Source organism: Pseudochaenichthys georgianus, chromosome 12 (genome assembly GCF_902827115.2).
Source record: "Pseudochaenichthys georgianus chromosome 12, fPseGeo1.2, whole genome shotgun sequence".
Taxonomy (NCBI): domain Eukaryota; kingdom Metazoa; phylum Chordata; class Actinopteri; order Perciformes; family Channichthyidae; genus Pseudochaenichthys; species Pseudochaenichthys georgianus.
The window spans coordinates 18,284,861-18,308,236 of record NC_047514.1 but is presented as its reverse complement, the minus strand read 5'-3'; the positions used below and the strand labels follow the sequence as shown (position 1 = coordinate 18,308,236).

The 23,376-nt window shown below is 42.9% G+C and overlaps 1 protein-coding gene and 1 non-coding gene across 5 annotated transcripts; both read left to right on the top strand.

The window, feature by feature from the left end:
• The first annotated feature begins 111 nt into the window (after nt 1-111).
• Nucleotides 112-22,269, top strand: setd1ba (SET domain containing 1B, histone lysine methyltransferase a). Of its 4 annotated transcripts, none has more exons than XM_071205011.1 (19): nt 112-3,587; nt 4,137-4,253; nt 6,544-6,695; nt 6,911-7,009; nt 7,305-7,575; nt 8,523-8,644; nt 9,222-10,310; nt 12,539-13,282; nt 13,947-14,120; nt 14,225-14,318; nt 14,823-15,028; nt 15,131-15,203; nt 15,298-15,663; nt 15,751-16,977; nt 17,559-17,725; nt 17,814-17,939; nt 18,081-18,200; nt 18,654-18,791; nt 20,132-22,269. In XM_071205011.1, the coding sequence occupies exons 3-19, from the start codon at nt 6,558-6,560 to the stop codon at nt 20,303-20,305; spliced, it is 5,328 nt and encodes a 1,775-aa protein (XP_071061112.1). In that variant the 5' UTR covers nt 112-3,587; nt 4,137-4,253; nt 6,544-6,557; the 3' UTR covers nt 20,306-22,269. The 4 variants fall into 4 exon arrangements, with proteins under 4 accessions (XP_071061112.1, XP_033952495.1, XP_033952496.1 ...); XM_034096604.1 differs by having other exon boundaries at nt 112-3,672; XM_034096605.1 differs by lacking the exons at nt 112-3,587; nt 4,137-4,253 and adding an exon at nt 6,095-6,308 and having other exon boundaries at nt 15,751-15,867; nt 16,333-16,977.
• Nucleotides 22,270-23,266: 997 nt separating this feature from the next.
• On the top strand, nt 23,267-23,338 carry trnae-uuc (transfer RNA glutamic acid (anticodon UUC)). The gene has a single exon. It is a non-coding gene; the product is annotated as a tRNA-Glu (tRNA).
• Nucleotides 23,339-23,376: the final 38 nt, after the last annotated feature.

The following is a 23,376-nucleotide window of genomic DNA, read 5'->3' as shown; positions in this document are numbered from 1 at the left end:
TGAATATTCACATCTAATGCAGAAGTGAAGTCAGCAGGCAGTTTTGTATCTGTGAAGTCATGAACGTATATGCTCTGATGACAGTGGGCTGGATGTGTGCCCTGTTCCTCCCTTAGAGGTTTGTACTAGTGGGAACTTGCTTTCTCAGAAATGTATACAGGTAAAAGGCCAGTCGTTCTTCTTCCAAATGAATCACAAACAATAACATCTGAATCAGCACTTGTATTGGCCAAGTACATGTAAACAGATAAGGAATTAAACTTATTTTGCATTGCTCTAAAAGGCAGTAAGGCTAAACAAATAAGATTATTATTATGTACACAAATATGCAAAAAGAGATATAAGGGTTTATATACATATTCTGAACATTTATATAAAAGCACTTTTTACCAACCATTATATTTAAATAAAACGTCAATACACATGTAAAGTGTTCATAATTAATAAATCTGCCCCCTTATTTTTCTCAAATTCTTCAAATATTTTATGCCTGGATGCCGTTTTTTTGTTGGCTGTTTGAGTTAATTTAATGATATTTAATTAATTGTATACATTGAATTTCATGGTCATGATAATTGACCTGAAATACTCTTACTTTTCTTCATGAGAAACCAAATATAAACTAAACAAAACCTTTATTTTTTGGATCCATAATATGATTATGAATCCTTCAGCAAGAAGTGTGGTGAATTTTGTCATGCAATTAGTAAAAAAGCACATTATTCGACCATGTTTAATCCATGAAAATTTCCTTTTATTGTGATCATTTTGTGTCCTCAGGGGTATTTACAAGCAATATGTCGGTCATATTTCTCTGTTCAGTCTGAATGGCTGAATATAGCAGTGACATCACAGATTGGGGCGTCAGGATATACTATTCTGTCTCGTCCCAGGGTGCAATGGGCGGACATCTTTATCCAGCATCAAAGTAATTAAATTAGAAAAATGAAGTGACTTGTTTGGAGATACAATTAAGACGTACAATATGTTACAATACTGTAAAGAGAAACATGTACATCCTGTTTTTTCAAATGAGTGTGTGAGGCAGACGGCTGCTTTAGGGCAGGAAGAACATCTTATCAGTGGTTAAAAGATGGTTGAGCCAGATGTGATGTATCTCATGATCATGAGCAACTACACATGCTGTAATGTAATACATCCAGTCAATTTGCCTTTAAGTTACTAATGGACACCAAATACAACTGGTTGATGGGAGTATTCAAGGGCAATGTATGCAAAAGATAGTTTAACATTAGGTTTGGGAATATGTTTCAGCAAAGTCAATGATTGCTTTTACAGAAATACAGAGAGTGTCAGGATAAAGCACAGCATAGGGAAATAGCCTACACTCGAAAACACAATAATGTTGCATTTCAAATGAATCTGGTATGGAGAATTTTATCTCACATAAAATAATGATCAAAACTCAAACTGAGGTAAGCTCTCAAGTAAATTCTAAAGGTTACATTTCATTGATCACGAGTGGGAAAATATGCAGTTGGTGGAGAAGAGTGGGTAACATTTTAGCAAGCTGTCCCTTTAAGAGGATGAGCTGACACTGCCATTTACTTTGATTAATATAAGACATGTCGTCTTTAATGTATTTCCCCAGAAAACACACATTTACAGCCAGAAAGGGAATTCCACCTTTATATTTGGGAATTTGCTCCTACAGTTAAGACACCCTGCAGTATGGTTGGTGATTTTTGTGTAGCCCATTTTAGAGAAGTATATGCATCTAATTTAACATGACTGACTTAAATTATGTTTGTAAGATGGGCCTTAAATCCTAATAAGTGGAAACAATTGCTATGCATAATACAAATAACAGCAACTTGCTTGAGTTTTGACACCAATAAAACATAAAAAGTGTTTATACTATATTTATTCAAAAATCTCACACAGACATAGTGTTATATTTGCATTTAAAGTTACAAAGCATGCTGTAGAAGGTTACACTAATAATACAGTAGACATGCAAATAATTAAGAGCTGGAAAGAAGAAAAGACAATGATTTGAAAATAATTAAATACAGTACCACGAATGAAAAATCCTTGAATAAGCCAGTGTAAAATACACAAAGCACGGAGGATACCTGATTTGATTCAGTCAACAATCCATCAGAAGCCCATAAAAGGCTGGGCATACAAAGAAAGACAGAAAGAGTCTGCCAGGCTATTCTGACTCCACAGGATTAGACATAATGAGACGTTCTCATGTGCCCTATATGCCACAACACAGTCAAGTGTAGTCAAATCTATAACAAATTACTGTAGAATAATAATAATAATGATAAAAAAAGAGTGCTTGTTTGACTTACAAGGTGAAACTGGCAGCCTAAGATATTCAGTACATGACTCACATAAAAAAAGGTATTAAATTGTCCTGTAGGTGTGTAAAATATCCATACGTGTATAGCCCATTTTCATCAATTAATAAACCAAGATCAATTGTCAAAAGTAGTTTTTTTCGCCGTGCAAAGAGACAGCTGTCCTGCAGAAGAGAGAGGCCAATCCTCTGTGTGGAATATTCCAGTCTGTCAGCGGCGCGCAAAGCTGAATGGCGCAACCCACCAGGGAGGTTTTTTTTTTTTTTTTTAATTTAAACAAAGGCCTATAGATAACCTCATTGGCTGTTTTCAACGCAAAATGTTCACCTTTGTTACACACAAACATAAAACCTTCTTCACTATTCTGTCTTCATTTGCACTGGGGGGTGGGGTGTAGAAAGAAAGCAGGGTTGGACAGAGAGGAATGCTGTCTGCAGCCTCGTGACCTGCAAATGCGCGCACTTGGCAGCCCCGAGCTAGGAGTGAACAAGAAAAACAGGCCTCCGACACACCGACTAGTACTACATTATTGTGTGTTCTCATAAGCAAATAGACACACCAAAGGGGAGGGCGTAAAACACGCTCACGCACCAGAATGGAGTGCGTAAAGGGCACATTAGTGACGCAGCTAAATACATCGAGTCTAAATTGAACTCCTCTGCCGATTAAACGATAAAAATCGCTTTTTTGTTTGTTAGTTTGTCCTGCTCTGTAGCACTGAAACGCCCGTTATCCTCCGGTCTTTGTCTGAAGCCATAGTGCACGTACGGAAGCCTCCTCCCCCGTGTTATTCCACTGCTGCAGTGGATTCCTGATGACCTTATATGGCAGTGTGGGGGAGCAACAACTCGCTCGAGCTCCCATGGCAACCGTCCAGAGCTCTCGGATTACATGCCGCTGGCAGGGCGAGGCAGCCCGGCAACCACACAGGCTGATCACGCCACTTATATTACGTTTCCTTCCATTAAGTCTATTTTACTTCTTATTATACATACAGTACACCCGTACAAAAACAACAACAACACTCCTTTGTACAATTTTGTGAGACTTCCTGTTGCATCACGGAGAAAAAAACCTAAACTCCCTCTCGGAGTACAGCCTACGAGCCTCTCCCAGTTATGGCGCAGCAGCATTTAACAGCACAGCGCTCTCCTTTGTCTGTAAAGAAGCCATTTTGAGACAAGAGAACAGCAGAGAAACCATTGAACAAGTGTAGCCTGCATAGGCTACGACCAAAAAAGGTGGTTTTGGACAAAGGCAAGCAGTTATATTTAGCAGATTTCGCTCCCATAACATTCCTTTGCTCGTTTAAGCCTTGGATTACATGTTTTGAGTTCTAACTGTGAGTTTACAATTAATCAAACAAATATGGGTTACAGTTCTTTTTTTTACAAAAGTATATAACATATATTTTTGCTGAAAACGTTGTAACCACAGTTAGGCTAACTATTGTGCAGATTGTCTGTCCTATATAATGACAGACTACATTTAGTTAGACATGTTACAAACTGTCATATTAAGAGAAATAGCTCAAAATCCATTACCTTTCAAAAACAACATTTCCTTGTGGTTAAACATGATGTAGCTCTGTAAGAAATGTCGAAATAGAAGAGGTTATACTTGACTGCAATCCTGTCTTCAAGGAGAGAGAGAGAGAGATAGAGGAGATGGTTTGCATATTGCCCACACAGATGATGCTTGAAGATGCATTTTCGCTGGCCGAGAGGCAATGCCTAGCACTGATCAAAAAGTTTTCAAAAGAGCTCTCCTCTATCTTTCGTTGCTAATGGATTCCTTCCTTTTCAGGAGACGCTATCCCACCCCTTATTAATTCCATTATTAGAGGATCCGAAGATGGAGCTGAAAACGTTCCTCCTGTCCCTGCGTTTAGGCCTGTTAACTGCATTTCACCAAAGTGCTGAGGTAAATATTTTCACCATAAGAGTTTTCACTCCATCTGTTTCCTCTTAAGTTTTTTTTTTTTAAGCGTTTTTTTAAGTAAAAAAAATACGCTACCTTATTGGGTTTCTTAAGACATTTAAATACACCCTTGATGCAAGGTCAATCCGACGATTACACTTTGGACGCATTTGCTTCTTATGGCAGCACGCACAAACCTAATCGAGCTTGAAGTTGTCTCCACAGCTGAAGGAAGGGTGGAACACACCAGGGTTTTTAACCGTTGCTGTTGTGAGAGGAAAGTGTTTAAAGTCATTACTCAAAGAAAATAACGTAACAGTCAAATTTGAAGGCAACACAATAAACTGTTAAGCAACAGGCCATTCGTTATCCGTGGCCTGCTCTCTGTCATCTGAGGAGCAGTATATAAACTGTATTATCTATATGTCAGCATGCCAGTGAACATATTAAATAAAGTTGTAGACTACAAATGCCAACATTTCTGTGAGTAAATTGATATCTCAATTAACATTGACAGAAACACTTCTGATAACAGAAAATGCATGCCTCACATTTTACATTAGCCTTTTAAATTTTGATAAAAAAAGTTGAACTTACTTATTGCTAAGCATATCACAAGGCCATACGTGCATTGCCAGACACATGGTCACGTTAACTTTTTTTTCCATGAACTTAACATCTCCAAATATACAGCTGTTTATTCAAAAACATTTGGTTTCTTTTCACATAAGAAATATAAATACTAGTATATGGGTGTGCCATGACCTAGTTAAGACAAAGATGGATTCCAGGCAGAGGAAAAAAGGCTCAAGATGTCACAGGGCATTACATCCAGTACATAATCTTCCTTCTTCTCAATCCTTTAAAAGGAGGTATCATAGTTTTATCATAGTCCGTGAGAGATGAGGAAATCAAGTGTAAGATCCCTTTTGGAACAAAGGAAACCCATATAGGCCATTGAGTCCTGTTTTAGGAAAATGGCTGCCGATAGCGCTCGGCCCCCTCTCTCTGCTCTCTGTTGAAGGACTCCTGAGCCGTGCCTCTAATAGCAGACAGCTCCTCTGCTGCTGCGCTCTGATTGGCCCGCCAGAGCTGCCGCTGTTAACCAGCCAATTGCCCGATCACTGCAAAACACCAAGCAATGTCAAACTAAATCCACTTTAGGCGACAATATAAGTCTCGAAAATGATATTAAAAAATGGTAAGCGTTATGATAATACACATAAAAGCTCCACGGGTTGTTACTATTTCTTTAGAAGCCAGCACGTACCACAACGGTTTGGCACTAGTTTGTTGGTCTGGATTACAAAATTGACACAACGTAACACACCGCCGCATTCCAACGGTTATGAACGTTTGCCTCGCAATTAACTTCAACGTTTTATCAGCCGAGTTGTGTGTGAGACATCTCCCATTCGCAGTCATCTTCTGTCTCTACATCCGCGGAGTCCCCATGTGTTTGTTTTCCTTCACAAATATAGTCCGATATGGTTTAATTGTTCAACGACTACACAAAAACCTTCGTCCAAATCCTTTTTAATGGCCTTTTACTGTCAGTTGAGAAGATTACCCCTGTGTCTATCTTGTGTTTGCCATTTGGGTAAATACAGTCAGCAGATTCGACACAAAAGGATTTAGCGGTTTAGAGACACAAGGCAGTTACCGGTCATATACTAATATATATAAATGCATACGAACGTTTTTGACTGTGCATTTATAAAACATCCGATTTTTTTTAGAAATCAATATCATTAAAAAATAACCCGTGGAAATAAAAAATAAAACTCTGGCGAAAGTGCGGCTAGCATCAGCGTTGGGCAAGCCTAGCGGTGTATTGTGGGAGAGACAGAAGCTACAGACCAGAGGCACACAATATGTGTTGGCTCTCGCCGAAAAGGAGGCAGTATTCTTCAAGCTAAATCATGTAATGTAAGCGGCGAAAGGAAAGCGATTTCGTCTTTTCATCAATTAAAGAAAATATCTCGATCGGACGAACCATGTCCAAGCCAGGGGAGAAATACAGATTGAACGAAGACCATGGCAGAAAGCAGAGTTCAAGTAAGCTTGTTCTTTTTTTCCTCTTTCTCCAGCTCTCCTAAAGCCTGTTTTCCGTAACTGGGATACACGCTAGATCCCGTTTCTCTCACTTAGGCTACCTTAGGTTACCCCTACCACCAAAGCCATGCATTTGTAACGTTTGTCTGGTTTAAAATGTTGGGGGCTGGTAACGGGACCGTGTTTAAGCGTTGGCTCACGATAGCTCTTCTCTCCCTGTCGCTGCCTGTCGTTTCAGGTTTGGCGAACGGCATGGACAGTCATCCCGGCTGCGGCTCGGCGGAGAAGCGGGGCCACCACTGCAGAAGTTACAAGTTGATCATCGACCCGGCGTTGAAGAAGGGATCCCACAAACTGTATCGCTACGATGGGCTGACTTTCAACATGCCCGTAAGTGAAACGTATTTGATGCGGCGAAACGGCTACAACAGAGTAGCCGACCTCCATGATAAGTTACAATGTGGTCTGTGTTGACCGGTGTGTTCCAGCATCTTGCACGGAGTTGTTCATTCACACTGGTTTGTGTGAAACTACTTTGCAACAAGTTATTGTAAAGTTGTAGATTAGATGGATAACATCATGCGTCTCCCCCTCCTCTCCTGCAGAACCCCGGGATGCCCCCGGTGGACATGGTCCGAGACCCGAGGATTGGTCGTCTCTGGACTAAATACAAAGAGACCGACCTCCCGGTGCCGACATTTAAGGTACATTATCTGACAGAAAGCACGAGGCCAGTTTTCCTTGAGGAAAAGGGTGACTGTCAAAAGAGTGTTCTAGACACACCCCCCTTGCTCATCTCCTGGATGTCGGGGGAAATTATGATGTTGGACGGGCTGTTAAAACCAAAATAACATGCACAATCTGATACGTGCAGTGGGCTTACTGGATCTGCATGTTAATAGCAACTACTCTGGCACTGTTGTTCTTATCTCAGCTGTCCGAAATTGCCCCACATGGTGCAACACGAAGCTCCTCTAACTCCTCTCATTCTTCTTCCAGATCGATGAGTGTTATATCGGCGATGTGCCTCCCAAGGAGGTGACATTCGCCAGGCTGAACGACAACATCAGGGAAGGATTTCTTAGCGACATGTGCAAAAAATTTGGAGAAATCGAGCACGTCGAGATCTTGTACAATCCGAAGAATAAGAAGCACCTGGGGATTGCTAAAGTTGTTTTTGAGAACGTGAAAGCCGCCAAAGTGGCTGTGCAGTCGCTTCACAAGACGTCTGTTATGGGAAACTTCATCCACGTGGAGCTGGACCCGAAAGGTAAACAGTGATTCAGTCAGTCTGATGAAAAGCTGAGTAACCCACATTTTGCACGAACGAGCATGTTCTCTGCAGCAGGAGAACACCACATGTATTAAAAAATGTATTGTTGCCATGTTTTTAAAATTATTGTGACAGCAGTCAGGTGTGTAGTGCGTTGTGTGTTGTGGTGGGATAATTGAATTTCATTGAATGTAAGCGGCTCCCACAAGACCAGCGCTGACGGTGCTGTGTACTCCCAGTGTGCATCATTCCAGACCTGTAAACAAACAAACAAACAGAAAACAATCAGAATTCTCTTCCCACTTCATTTACTTCCTAAGTGAAATCCCTGAGACTTTAGCAAGTGTTTTAGTCACAAACACCTTTGAATGAATGAATGAAAACTTTATTACAGACTCAGGGTCCAGATAAAAGACAAGACATTACATAGAGTTTATAAGATGATCTATTTGCTTCTTATTAATGAACAACAGCAACTTTTAACTTTTAAGACAATACAGTATTTATTGTTTGACTGGCAACCGTTTTAAATCTGTGTTAATCAGCAAAATACTGACCGATTTTAATTACAATGTGTACAGTTTTCACTGCCTACACAAGTGCTTATCCTCTTGAATTACTCCCACAAATGTATCTTTTTCTTTTTTATAGTTAAATCTATTAAAACATGTTTGAGCCATTTTATTATAGCATCAACTGCATGTGTTACTTAAATAGTTTACCACATAAACATTATTAATTGTGTTAAGATTTTCAGTATACCATGTATAACACTTTTTGATATTAGTTTGTAATGCTCCTGTGTGCTCGGGAAAGGAAACGGCATGTAACTACAAATGTTTACATTTTGGTTAAGCTTAAGATTAGTTGGAATAAAACCTGCTGGCTTTAGGGCCTGCTTTATAGATTTGGCCTCATACCCATGCATGTTTTCTAATCTGCAGGTGAGAATCGCCTCAGGTACTTCCAGCTCCTGATGAATGGCAGCTACACCCCGCTGACCCTGCCTGTTGGTGGGGAGGAGGTCAGAGAAGTCTCCCCTCGCAGCCTGGCAGAAGCCTTACTGGTAAATACTTGTCTAAAAATATTTGTTTTAGTGGTTTTGTTACATTTGTTTAGACTTATTCAATGATATAGTGTAGTACATTCTACTGAGTTGAAGTGTTGCTGAATAGAAAACAAATACCAACCTTAGCTGACATCCTTATCTGTAATCCATTTTATCAGTGCAGCAGGTGGTGGAGTAGAGCAGAGGAAATGTTATCCAGAGCATTGCCTTTGGACTGAAATCACAAAGCCACTGAAACATGCACTTTGGCCTCTTAGCACAACATCCCCCAGGCATTGCCTAGATGCTCTTATTCACTGTCTGTTTTATAAAAGAAAGCAGGAGTACACATACTGAGAATTAACATTTGGCAGAAATCGTCATGAGTGCATTTCATTTCATTTCAAAACTTTATTTAACCAGATTGGTCCCTTGAGAGCATAGATCTCTTTTTTAAGGGAGACCTGCAAATGTATACACAGTGTCTTTAAAGTAACAACCTAAATACCTTTATCATGTGTGTGTTTTGATGGTAGTGGTGTGAATATTCGCCTGTGCTCACTGATTAATCCCGATCCCATTTGTCTCCTCTCAGGCCTGCGAGCCCATCCGCAGGTTGTCGGAGAGCAGTGTGTCTGCTGCTGGAGGAGCGTTGCCACCCAGCAGCTCCACCACTCCTCTGTCCCAGGAGACGGGCTACTCCAGCCTGAGGCAGGACACCCCCCAGTCCCAGGGAACCCCTCACACCCCGCGGCAGACTGGCACGCCGTTCTCTCAAGACTCCAATTTCTCCAGTCGGCAGTCCACCCCAGCGTACCAGTCGAGCCGGGCCGAGAACTCCGGAAGTTACAAATCTCGCAGACATGAGAGTAAGTTCCAGGATGCGTACAACCGCAGACCGGAGAGGCCTAAGTACCGCAGCAACATGTTCCGGGGTAACACGTCGGATCAGGCTCCCTTCAAACAGCACCAACTCACCCCACCTGAACCTCCACCTTCCACCCCCACCTTCACATACACAGCGCCTCCCCCTGCTACGCCCAACTTCAAATCCGCTTTCTCGCCTTATCAGGCTCCTTTGCCCCCCGCGTTCCCCCCGTCGGAGCCTGCTTTCCATCACCCAGCCCAGAGGGAGGGGGAGTACCTCCGACCTCCGCAGCCGCCTCCCGCAGCTGCCACTGACTTTTTGCCCGTCAAGGAGAGGCCAGAAACTCCTCCGATCCCAGAGCCCCCACCGGAGCCCGTTCCCCATCCGACCACCCCTCCTCCTCAAACCCCAGAGCACTGCCCCTCACCTGGCTCCCCCACACTGGACCTAGAGCGCAATAGCCTGGATTCTCGCATTGAGATGCTCCTAAAGGAGAAAAAGACAAAACTGCCGTTCCTGGAGGAGCGAGACTCGGATTCGGAGGTGCGGATGGAGGGGAGTCCCATCTCCTCCTCGTCCTCTCAGCTATCCCCAATTCCCCCTTACACAGGGGGCCAGCAAAACTCCCGTCCCTGTAGCACAGGCCTGGAGGATATCAGCCCGACCCCACTGCCAGACTCGGAAGATGAAGAGCCAATTCCCGGAACTGCCTCCCTGATCAAGAGAATCAGTTCTCCTCTCTCGGAGAAGATGAGCAACAGTGACCTCAACGATAGGCATTTTCGATGCCACACTCCGACTGATCAAATGGAAACGGTAAGACCTATATTTTTTACTTTCTATTTACATGAAATGTATGTGTACATGAAAATAAAAATATGCATGTATTCATGTGGTTACATTACACAGGAAGCCGAACACAACAAGTTTTCAAGTGTAGCTCAAATGAGTTTGTTGATAGCCTTGGTTAGTTGATAAAGACACGCTGCTGGTGTTTACTCACAGCTGTGACGGTTACACCGAGGACACAGGAAGTGATGTCTAGTTTCAGTGCAGGTCGGCAGTAGTAAACTCTCCCTTTTGTTTCATTTCTATTTATTATGCCTTGGAGAGGAAGCTCTAATTCCACAGCACAGCTATCTGTGTATGACGGCTAAACAAAAGAGGTGTTTGATCTTTCAGTTAACCCACTGCCGTGTGTTTATTTATTGTCGAGTACATTTATGATCTTTATATTAATAATAGGTACACCACATGCTATCCTCTTAATATGTGTATAAAAAGTCAACATCACCATCAGCACAGGTTCAAAGTTGTCATAAGTTATGAAAAATGTTTCTCAACCTTACAAATACCTTCACATTCATAAGAAGCGGCTTCCCTTGTTTTAAAGTAACACCGTCGTTTGAAAGCAGAAATAAGAGCAGTGCTCTGCTGCTGGAGAATGAAAAACTCTTGTTTCCTCTTTCTAACACTAACCACACACTCACACGGAGGAAAACACAGTTTGGCAGTTTACCCCATTCAACACAACACTTCCTGGTTCTGCAGAGCCCGACAGTCAGGATTGGCAGCAGCGTCCCATGTCTCACATTTCTAGTTATCACAAAGCAAGCATGGTAAACAGGTCATTTGTATAACATCGCCACTCCCATGCTGAGCTTACTCTGCTTAGTTTCATCCCTGCAGTTCTACCAGATATCCTTTTTATGATAATGAACATCAGGAAATGGAGTAAAATGCTGATTTGTTCGATGGTACAAGTGTTGCATTCACATCCTCAACTATGGTTTAGGAATGAATAGTTTGATCACGAAGGCAAGCAGCTCTCTTTGGAAACAAGCTGAATAACATGGGTCAGCTTGCTAGTTGGAAAATACTAAACTTTGAACTCGGAACAGCACATAAATAAACGTGTGCTCTTATCTTGAATGATTCACTGATCAGTCCTAACGGCCGCTGAACTACTACTACTACTACAGGTTTGTTTTGATCAGGGTATGATTCTAATAAAAAAAGAAAACATTTTATTTAGGCACAGTTATTGTATGGCTGCTTGCATTTAAACATATTTTATTTCTCAAAGTAAAGCATCCAAGAAAACAAGATTGCTTTGGTATGGTTTCTAAATCTCAGGTATTATATCATAACCAGTTTAACGAAATGTAAAACTATACCCATTCAATTATGATAAAGCTAAAGGGCAGTTTGACAAAACAATCTTGTCCCAAGGTCCACTCTGAGCTTTTTAAGCCTTATCTCAAAGTCTTCACAGCACGATTCGTTCAAAAGTCTTGAAAGTTCTCAAGGTTAGGAAAATGCTTTATTTCCAATATCAACTTATGTTTCATCAACACAATTCTTTATGTAAACTTAAATTATTTGTATATTTGAAATGAAACAATCTTGTTGTCTCCTGGCGTCTCAAATCAGACAGAGCAGACCCTAACCCTGAATGAGAAAGTAAAAGAGCTGAATTTGCCATGACAACTTGACTTTCTAATGTAAAAAATATCAAAAAGATAAAGATAATTTAATCTTTTGGTTCTCAAGATTATTTGTTCCAATCGTTCTCCAGATTGTTCTATCACTGTACTAACTGGTAAATACAAACAGGTTCACTGTATTTTAAAGGACTTTGACACAATTTAAGATTAAAAAAAATAAACTTAATTTCTTGTTTTGCACTTGTCATTCAAAGCTATACAAGCAGATTCCCTTACTCTGGAATTTAGCAAGAATGTAATAATCATGGCCAATTTATGCAATGTTAATATGAACACCTGGGAAAACAAACAAAACTGTCGATAGACATTGATTGTTGTGGGTATAAACGAATCCTGTCCACTTAGTTTTATTGCATTTGCATTTATATTAACCCTTACATGAGGTAGTAAAGGCTTAGAAAGTGTATTTTTTGAGTGCTTGAGCTTTACTCTTTGAAAGCTGTAACAAACCAAAATCAAAAGTGGAAGGGGTTCGCTAAGTGGTCAGCTAAAGATTTGAACTTTCATAGTGCTGACCGTCTCTTCCTTTCCTCACAGGGTCACCAGTCGTCAGGGGAGGACATGGAGATCTCTGACGACGAGATGCCCGGGACCCCCATCGAGGGTGCAGAATGTAAAGGCATCGTCATGAACTCTGCTGTGTCGGAGATGCAGACCATTGCCCTCCCTCCGCCCTACCTCCAGCACCAGTCCGGATACCAACTCTCCCATCACCACCTGCCGCCTCACTCTGCCGTCCCGGGACACCCTCACCTCACCGGTGTGCCTCACCACATGCTACACCCCATGGGCCCCTTTGCTCACAGCATGATGCCCCTGGTGCAGATGGAGCTGATGAACTGCCTGCGGTGGGAGCAGTGGAGCACCGTGCCCATGTCCTTCCAGATGCAGCAGCAGATGTTGAGTCGCATGGCTCAGACTCGAGGGCCCTTTCCTTATCCACACTATATAGACAGTGGTGCTTCGGGGCCGTACGCTGCGCCCTACGTGCCTCTGTCTATGGGTGCTACGCCTGCTAGCGATGCAGCAGCAGCAGCACCAGCAGCACCCGGACAGGAATGGCAGAATCCCAGTATACCAACGTTTAACCCTACTGTTCCTCCTCCTGGATATGATACTAAAAAGGAGGACCCCCACAAGGCCACTGTTGACGGTGTGCTGCTGGTCATTGTCAAGGAGCTGAAGGCCATCATGAAGAGGGACCTCAACCGGAAAATGGTGGAGGTGGTGGCTTTCAGAGCCTTTGATGACTGGTGGGAAAAGAAGGAGCACTCTGCAAAGGTACTTTTTACCTTTCACTTAACATTTAATACAGAAGCCTGTATCTCCACACACGCACTATTTGGTTAAACAGACTGATAATGTCTAGGTCTGCATTTAATGATTGTCTTCACTATCCATTAATCAGCCGATATTTATTTCAATATTATTTTTGTTAATTGACTAATTTATTATTGACTAACAATAGAGATCTTATATAAATGACAAATAATACAACAACCTTTCGAAGTAGTTTAGCTTTGGAGTACTATTCCATTACATCTACATCTGAAAGAATTGAATGAATGAAAAAAAGTTAATATTGTAAACGCATTGTGATGATGTCGCTCTGATCAAAGAGTGTTTAGAGATTTATAAATTAATGATTGTTGATTGATTGTTATAATCAATTGATTGACATTTTCGAATGATAAATATTCACTGGTTTCATATTGTTACATGGGAGGCTTTCTTGCTCTTCACCCTTTAACATCTTATTACATTTAAGCGTCTGGGTTTCTTATCCTTTAAAATGAATAGGGAAAATAATTGACTGATTAACTGATGATGTAAATAACCATAAGCAAGTGTTTCATTATATTGACCTGGAGGCCATTTTTCAGTACAATACAGTAGGTCTTTGGTACAATTACTACCCAGCTTCATGGATCATCTCTTCCCCTAGGTATCTTTGACTCCAGTGAAGGGTGTGGAGGGGAAGGAGGAAGATAAACCCAAACCTAAAGAGACGATGGGTTCAAGTCTGCTGGAAAACTGGAACAAGGGCGAGGGGCTGGGCTATGAGGGAATGGGCTTGGGAATCAGTTTACGGGGGGCCATCCGCCTGCCCTCCTTCAAGGTAAGCATGACATGTGTCTTTTAGTAAACACAGAGAAGAGGGCGGCTCCTTTTCTGCCCCACCAGGTACACTGCTGGTGTTTAATGGCTGCATGTTGTGTTCAGGTGAAGAGGAAGGACCCGCCTGACGCTGCCGCAGCAGGAGACAGCAAGCGAGCCCGACCCTCCACTCCAGTGGATGACGAACTGGAGGATGAAGGTGACTCTCTCTCTGGTTTATATACTCCCACTCAGTTTTATATTATAAAAATCGGCAGTAGCTAATTTTTTTTGTTATTAAAGTTTTTATTTCTGAACATACATGGTACATAGCTCACATGGTACAGCATACAGAAAGAGGAAGGTCAGTTAGTTAAGTGTCCCTGGTTAAAAGAAAACTGAAAAATACAAAGTTGTAAGATTACCAATCAAACACTACAGCGATCATAAAAAATAAAATAATAACAGCAAATGATGCTTGATTAGAATAATTGTACAAAGTCCTACAGTCAGGCTACTAGTTAGAGGTCAGGTATTCCACAAAGTAATCCCTACTTCCTAGAACCACAGGTCCTCTACCCCTCATTCTCGCCAACAAAACCTCATGATGCTGTTACACTCATCAGAGCCTTCCATTCGTTAACTGTTGGGATTGTGGGTGCTTTTCATTGTCTCGATATCATTCTGGCAGTAGCTAATTTATCTTGTGCCTTATTTTATTCAGACCGGGATCGAGACCAAGCCGAGCTCCCCAACGACGATTCCAAACTGGACGCCGATGCTGCAGTGGCGAAAAGACGGCCCTCGAGGCCACTGGACCTGGACAGCGAGGGAGAGGAGGAGCTGGACACCTCAGGGAAGGAAGAGGAGTCGTTGTCTGACAGGGAGGAGGAGCCTGAGGAAACTCAGGACGGGCTGTCGTCAGGCAAAGTAAGCCGTTAGATATTAGCTTTAACTGTGTATGTGTTGGATTGTTGACATTATGTAAATTGAATATTTGTGCGCTTGCTCATCACTGTGATCGTATTTCAGGCGAGTGGCGACGAGGAGGGTGATGATGAAGACTCTTCCAGTGAAAGCGCTTCCTCAGATTCATCTGATGACGGTACTTTAAATATCAACCTACAACAGTTGGTGGTTTTATTTTCCCCCTGTGTGTTTCCTGTCATTCATGATTTCTTCTCCCTGATTTCCTGCAGAAGCCGTGAGCTCGGCCTCCTCCAAGGCCAGCTCCGCCTCCTCGGCTGAAAGCGCAGACTCCTCTGAGTACGAGTTGAGCTCAGAAGAGGAGGGGGAAGAGGAGGAGGAAGGGGATGAGCTGGTGTCAGCACGAGGTTCGGAGGCTAAAGGAAAAGTGACCTCTTCCTCCTCTTCGTCCTCATCAACATCGTCGTCTGATGAAGAGGCGAAGGCAGAGACCAAGGCACCAAGCTCTCCTTCGGGGCCGCCACCAGAGGAGAAGGAGGAGCGGAGGAGCAAGGAGGAGCTGAGCAGTAAAGTCAAACGCAGACCCCCCAGTCCTGAGGAGGAGGTGACGGAGGACCTGAAGCCTCCCTCACCCAAAGGTGAGCGTCTGCTACATTATTCTGCATGTATTCTTTTAGCATTCATTTATGACAGATGTTACATTTAATTATAATTTTATCTTGTAGTCAAACAGCAAGACATTCCCGTAGTGAAGTCTGAACCTCAGGAGCCCGTAGCAGTCCTTCGGCCCCCGACCCCCACCGGGACCCTGCCCGACAGCGACCAGGAGACGAAAGCCAAAGGTAAAGCAGAGCCTGAAGAAGTATCCTGCATCCCGGATAGATTACCCCAATGCCCCGTAGATGCTAACCGACCCCTCCCCAAATCTGTCTCAGCATCTGTAATGCACCTCCCTCTCCCTCCTCACCCGGCAGTAGAAGGTCGTTCCCTCCTCCACCCTCCCCCTGGTCCCCTCCCTGACTTCCCCCAGCGGCCCAGGCTCCCCACAGACGAGGACCTCCCCCGCACGCCGGGTAGAGACCTGACGGAGCGGGCCCGAAGTCTGGGCAAGTCCCAGAGCACAGACACGATGCCCAACACCCCCGGCAGTGAGGCCCCCCTGACGGGCAGCAGCCTGTTGCTCAGCTCCCCTCACATCCCCGGTAGTCCCTTCTCCTACCCTGCACAATCCCCCGTCCTGAGTGCTGGAGTCCCCCGCACTCCAGGAAGAGATTTAACCTTCACTCCTGTCTTCCCTGACCCCACAGCACTGACTTTCAATAGGAAAATATCCTCTGAGAGCCTGGATGACAGACCTGTTTTCAAGGAGCCCCCCGTCAGCGCCCTGCCCAACCAGTCAGCAGAGCTTTCAGCCAGCGTCCCTGAAGACCTGCCCACGGGTCTCACCGTGGACGTCCCGGTGCCATTAGACACCGCAACATCCAAGAGGAAACTTGGTCGACCCAAAGGCAAGAAGACCTTCTCTGAGTTGTCAAATGATCATCTACCCCATGATGCAGATCTGGGAGATCTATCCACACAGACGATCACGGCCCACTCCCCTGACCGGCCGGGCCTGATCTTCCAGGAAGAAGACGTGAAGCCTAAGACAGTCCTGCCTTCCACAGACAGCTTCTACGAAGAAAAACCACCAGTGGTCGTGAAACCTGCGCGAAGGGCTCGACGAGGCTGGGGGGAGCTGCTGCTAGAGACCCTGTCCCCCGTCACCTCGCCCCCCCGGCCGTACTTCAGCCCGCGCTCCGAGTTTGAAGAAATGACCATCCTGTACGACATCTGGAACGAAGGCATCGATGAAGAAGACGTACGGCTCCTGCAGATCACTTACGACAAGATGCTCCAGCAGGATAACGGCAACGACTGGCTCAACGACACGCTCTGGGTCAACCATCCTGATATCCTTTACTGCTGTGGTCTGTTTGATATACCCCAAATGTTAATATTAATAACATTCATCTATATTATCTTTCATTTAAAAATTGCTCCACAAATTATTTTAAGCTAAATTACGCTTAAAAAGTGCATTAATTTCTTCTTTAAAAGTTGCTTATTAAGAGTGTGTTTCACATAGCAGCCCCCTCTGGTGGGCAAAATATGAACTTTATTCATATTCAAAGGTTTTATTGTCATATGCACATAAGCTACGGTGTAGAAATGGCATTTAAATTCTTATGACCTGAGCTCCTCCAACGATACAATATATATAATAAAATACAAAAATAAAAATTGCGCAATAAGCCTATATACATGTAAATAGAACATGATATATACAAGTACAAAATGTAAATATTGTACATTAAGACAAAATTAAATAGGGTTTATTGCGGTGATAACTATTTCGATAAATAAGTAGATTGCAAGATGACAAACAGATGAATGTTTGTTGCCGCTTTTAAATATCTTTGGAGCCTTCTAGTTTGGTATCTCAGCTGTGCTCCGAGGCCTTTTTTCAGTTTCTTCCTTGACCTCCCTGCACCTACCAACATCCCAAGAATAAAGAAAAGGAGAAGAGACGACGGCATGAGGGATCACATGACCGGCTGCGCCCGGAGTGAAGGATACTACAAGATCGACAAGAAGGACAAGATCAAGTACCTTCAGAGCTCAAAGCTGCAGTCAGAGGAGCCGCCGTTCGACACACAGGTGAGGACAGACTGTGGAAACACTTTAGAGGCAATGCGCATGTTAACCTGCTGTGGGTGGACATGTCTAACCCTCCTCCTCTCTGCAGGGGATGAGTATTCCTGCCCAGGTCCACGCCTCCACCAGAGCTGGCTCTGAGCGGCGGTCGGAGCAGCGCCGCCTGCTGTCCTCGTTCGCATGTGACAGCGACCTTCTGAAGTTCAACCAGTTAAAGGTAAGCACTGCAATATGAACTTTACTCCAGTGGGCAGTTTCATTCACTCTATTGTTTAGGTATTGAAAAAAAAAAGGAAAGTAAGACGACCTGGCTTCATTGCAATTTAAAAGTGAACTGACACTTTGCTCCTTCCTTCAGTTCCGTAAGAAGAAGATCAGATTCTGCAGGTCAGGCATCCACGACTGGGGTCTGTTTGCTCTGGAGCCCATCGCTGCTGATGAGATGGTGATCGAGTACGTGGGACAGAACATCCGACAGGTGAGAGGCTTGTTTCTAGTGGGTTTTTTGTGGTTACATTAACAATGATTTATTTGTTACAAATGTGCTTACAGAAGATTCTTTTTCATTAGTCATTGATCTGCTGATTATTCTAAGATTCAATTTTCATTCTATAAAATGTTGGATAAATTGGTAAAATGCCCAACCTAGTTTCTCAAAGTCAAGGTGGTGTCTTTAAATGACTTGTTTTATCAGTTGAGACCTCAGTTTAATCGAATATTAACAGAAAAGCAGGAAGTCTTAATATTTCAGCGGCATAAACTCCATTTTCTTACAATTTTCATGAAATTTACTATGATAGATTCTCCATAAGTTGGATATTTGTGGATTTATTATTGCAACTCTGATTCGAAACACTTTTTATTAGCCAAAATAAATATTAAGTGTCATTTGAAAGCAGTCAGACTTTTTTAAACCATCCTTCATTGTCAGGTGATTGCGGACATGCGGGAGAAGCGCTACGAGGAGGAAGGCATCGGGAGCAGCTACATGTTCCGCGTCGACCACGACACCATCATAGATGCTACCAAGTGTGGCAACTTCGCCCGCTTCATCAACCACAGCTGCAATGTAAGAAACATTCCCATCCACAAGCTTTAAAGGGGACCTATCATGCAAAATGCATTTTTTGATGTCTTTTATACATTAATATGTGTCCCCGGTGTGTCAGGGAACTCACAAAAGGCGCATTCACACAGCAGTACTTTTCCCACAAAGGTTCATGAGAACTCATGAACTAAGTACAGATTGCGTTCACACCGGAATAAGTCCCTGGGGGAGGATTAGGCGAATGAAGCCGCTGACGTCACTTCTTCTGCTTTGGGTTTACTGGCAGGCCGCAAACCACTTCACGGCGTATACTGCCGCCCAAAGTCCCCGGCTGGAAGTCCCCGGAGTTAGGGACTGGCTTCTACTGAAGCCTTCCGAGTAAATCGCCAGAACGCCGACACCTCCTCATCTCCACCGCTCCCATGTTTTCTTTTGTGTTGCCATAAGTTAGTCTTTCTGCGTTTCTGCGCTGGGCTAATGCTAATAATGCTAATGCGAGGATAATAAAATGGCGGCTTCACAAAACTTTTTGGGAGTTTTACGGGGCGTGGTTTGCAATCCGCCCAGCCAATCAGACATAGGAACCTTTTTCTCCCACGAAAGTCCCTGCTCTCTAGCAGGGACGAAAAAAAGGGTGAAAAGGTTCTCATGAACTAATTTTAGTTCTGGCTCTTTTTGGTTTGAACGCGACATTTCGGAACTATATCGGAACTAAAGTGGGAAAAGTACTGCGGTTTGAATGCGGCTAATGTGTCAGAAAACAAAACCCTCTCTCTTTTCCTCCGTACCCAAATCTCTAAAAACGGGGATACAACGGAGCTGATCCAGATTTGCGTCTGATATGACGTAATATCGAAAATGTGGACCCACGGCCCTATCAGAAACGTTGCTATCAGAAACAATTATGGACCTGTTTTGGACGTAATATGGTCTGTGTTTACATTAGCAAGCATCGCTAACACTCAGAGCTAACCTGTACTGGAGAGAGTATGTGTAAAAAAGCGGGAAAGAAAGGAAATCACCTTGTGATAAACCCGCAAGAGAAAAAGTATTTGAGCTCCATACTGTTTCAGAAATAATCCTTGATGTGGTTTGGAACATGATATGGCGTTTAATCACGGCAGGATTTAGCTGTATCTCGTAGAACTCCTCTATTTTTTCTTTTCAAGCTAAGGACCCCGAATCTGCATTTCTCTAACAGGCCTGAAATAGAGGGATATGAGGGATGTCTAAAATGCATGATCTCTTATATTTTTATATCTGAGACTCATAATATATGCCTAAAAATAGCATGATAGGAGATCTTTAACACCACATTTATGAAACAATCTAATCTAATGAATGATGTGTTTTTCTTTCAGCCCAATTGTTACGCAAAGGTCATCACTGTGGAATCTCAAAAGAAGATTGTGATCTACTCCAGGCAGCCCATTAACGTCAACGAGGAGATCACCTACGATTACAAATTCCCCATCGAGGACGAGAAGATCCCCTGTTTGTGTGGGGCGGAGAACTGCAGGGGAACGCTGAATTAACGTCCATGTGAGCTCCATCTTCTCTGTCCTTTTCATTTCGAGGAACTGAAGAGGGAAGGTTTTGTTTTGGATGAGAAGAAATCTGCAAGTCATTTGTCTCCTCACAGATTAAACTCTAGATTGTTTACGATTTATGGTGCTCTTGAAAATGAAAAACGCATTGTTTTTTTATGTCAAACTTTCTCAAACACTTGCTGGTGCAGCATTTGCTCCTGTCGTACAGTATTCAGCATGACATCCTTCCACATCCAGCCCTGGTTTGTACAGTTTACACTTTATTTTCTTTCTCTCGTTTGTCTCACAAGCTGTACATACACCACACATGGTACATGGAATCAACAGCACATGTTCAGCTGCTACCTAACACTGTTAAGACGCACAAGCCCACCAGGAGAACTCCTCTTCTGTCTGAGGACCAGGTCGGGCCCCTAAGCAGACGTGATGACCCCCCCCCCCAGCTTTCTCGCTCCTACCTCCTCTACACCAGTTTTCTTGGACAATCCTGCCACAAAATCTGGAATAAATCTGGAATATTTGGATATCATGCCTGCTTTCACCAGCCAATTATGGATCACGCTGCTTCCTATTAGTTTATGCAAAAACAAGTCAAAGATGACATGCAAAAATGTATTAATGATATTCCAGTGTTTTCCAGTGTTGTTAAGGTAGTTCCCCTCTTGCTTGTTTCTTCAAAGACACTATATGTGTGTGTGTGAATGTGTGAGAGAATTTTTCATCATAGCTTAGCGTGTGTGAGTGCACTGCCCCCTGTAGGCCGAGTAAAAGGCCGCCCAATCACGCAGAGCAAAAGAAAGAGAATATTTAAGCAATTCCTGTCAACATCCACTAGGAAGCATTTATAAAATACTTCTTAAACTAAGTTTTCAGCTTGTGAAGAAAAAGTTAGTTCTTATTTTAAGTGCCATATGAATGTTTATCCGTCTTTGTTTAACCTGAGCAGGAGGGAGAAGGACATAAAAGTCTTTGCCTGGAGCTGTGTTAACATGCATGTGAGAAGAATTGCTGTCTATTTTTTCATCAACGTTTGATGATGTTTTAGCTGGGATGATCGTCTCATGTCTGTGTCCTCTGCAACTACAACACTTATTTCTCCACCAGTGTTCAATGTTTCCTTCGAAACTGAAGTGTTTCTACAACCCAGCAGTGCTCCTGCCGGTACTTTCTTTATAAACTCATTAAGATAAGAAAAAAACTATTTGTGAATGCACTCAAGGCTTGCACTTCTGCTTAGCATCCCCTCAGCCAATCATGTCCCCCTAAAGACCAAGTCAAGTCATTGCTTTTCATTCAGTTTATGGAGAATTTCTTTTTTCACCAGTGATGTTTATATTGTATATGATACTACTTGTACAGAAGATCTAAAGCTTTTTTATCTACACAGGGGAAACACTTTTAAGATGCATCTTTCTCTCTTTTTTTTTTTAACAAAGACTGAGTATTTAAAAATATTTTCAGGGATCTGTAAAAGGAATCTGAGGGTTTAAAAAAGTTGTTTATTTCAAGAAAAAGGTCCACTGTGTACAGGAAAAGTCACCATCTCCCTTTTTGAAAGATTGTTTCTTGTGGAAACGTCTTCATTTTTTGCCTATTTGCTTTGTAATCTGACAAATGTGTAAATACTGTTACTGTGAATACTATATAAATATATATATATATATTTTTGTTCCCTGGGATTTGCTACTCCGCTCAGAGATCAATGTATCATAATGGTGAGCGATGAGCTGGTAGCAGGAAATTCAGCTTGTGTCAAGCTTTGTTTTTTTTATTTTCTGTTTGTAAATTCTATGAAAAGTTGTTTGCGGTGTGGAGAAAAAACAAAAGGTGCAGAATCGGCATGGGAAGAGGATTGAAGCATCAGCCAGTTTCTCATGTCTATTTATTACACAACAAATGTATGAAAAAGGAAAAGTGGAAATAAAGCATTTTGCATACATCCATTAACAGTGGTTGTTTTTAATGGGCCAAGGAGCAAAAAATGTGAGCGGAACAAACTTGCTATACATGGATTTTATGTATTGGTAGTTGCTAATCTGAAGTAAACCCTGACAGTCAGTGATGTTGATTTTTCATAAATGTAAGGAGGGGTTGAATAAGTCCGGGACTCAACCCTGGCACATAGGCACACTGTAAAAAAAATAATGTTGAAACTAGTTTGTCGAGTGTGTCGAAAAATGTGAAAAAAATCATAGTATGTCCATCATTTGGAAAGAAAGTCACAGTATAGTGTGTCGAAAAATGTGAAAAAAGACACAAAAGATGTGGTCTAGCGGGTAGGATCCCTGGTTTTCACCCAGGTGGCCCGGGCGTTTGCTGATTTACTCGGAAGTCCCCAACTCTGGGGACTTCGGGTGGCAGTATACGCCGTGAAGTTGTTTGCGGCCTGCCAGTAAACCCGAAGAAGAAGTAGTGACGTCAGCGGCTCCTTCTTTTTTTTGCGAACCTTTTCACCCCTTTTTAGTCCGGCTTTCCTGGGGAGAAAAAGGTTCCATATTCTGATTGGCTGGGCGAATTGCAAACCACGTCCCATAAAACTCATAAAAGTTTTTGTGAAGCCGCCATTTTTTTTTGCTCGCATCAGCATTATTAGCATTAGCCCAGCGCACCCATGGAGAGATTCTAACTTATGGCAACACAAAAGAAAACATGGGAGCGGTGGAGTGATGAGGAGGTGTCGGCGCTTTTGGTGATTTACTCGGAAGTCCCCAACTCTGGGGACTTCGGGTGGCAGTATACGCCGTGAAGTTGTTTGCGGCCTACCGAAGAAGAAGAAGAAGAAGAAACGTCAGCGGCTCCTTCAGGGACTTATTCCGGTGTGAACGCGATTTACTAGATAGTTCCAGGAAATAAAAGTTCTGGGGAACTATTCCTGGGAAAAGTACTTGGTGTGAAAGCGCCTATAGTATAGTGTGTGAAACAAATGGGGAAAAGACACCGAAGATATCCCATATGGTCTAGCGGTTAGGATTCCTGGTTTTCACCCAGGTGGCCCGGGTTCCACTCCCGGTATGGGAACAAGTTTTATAGGCGGGAAGTATTAAAAGTAAGCAGAG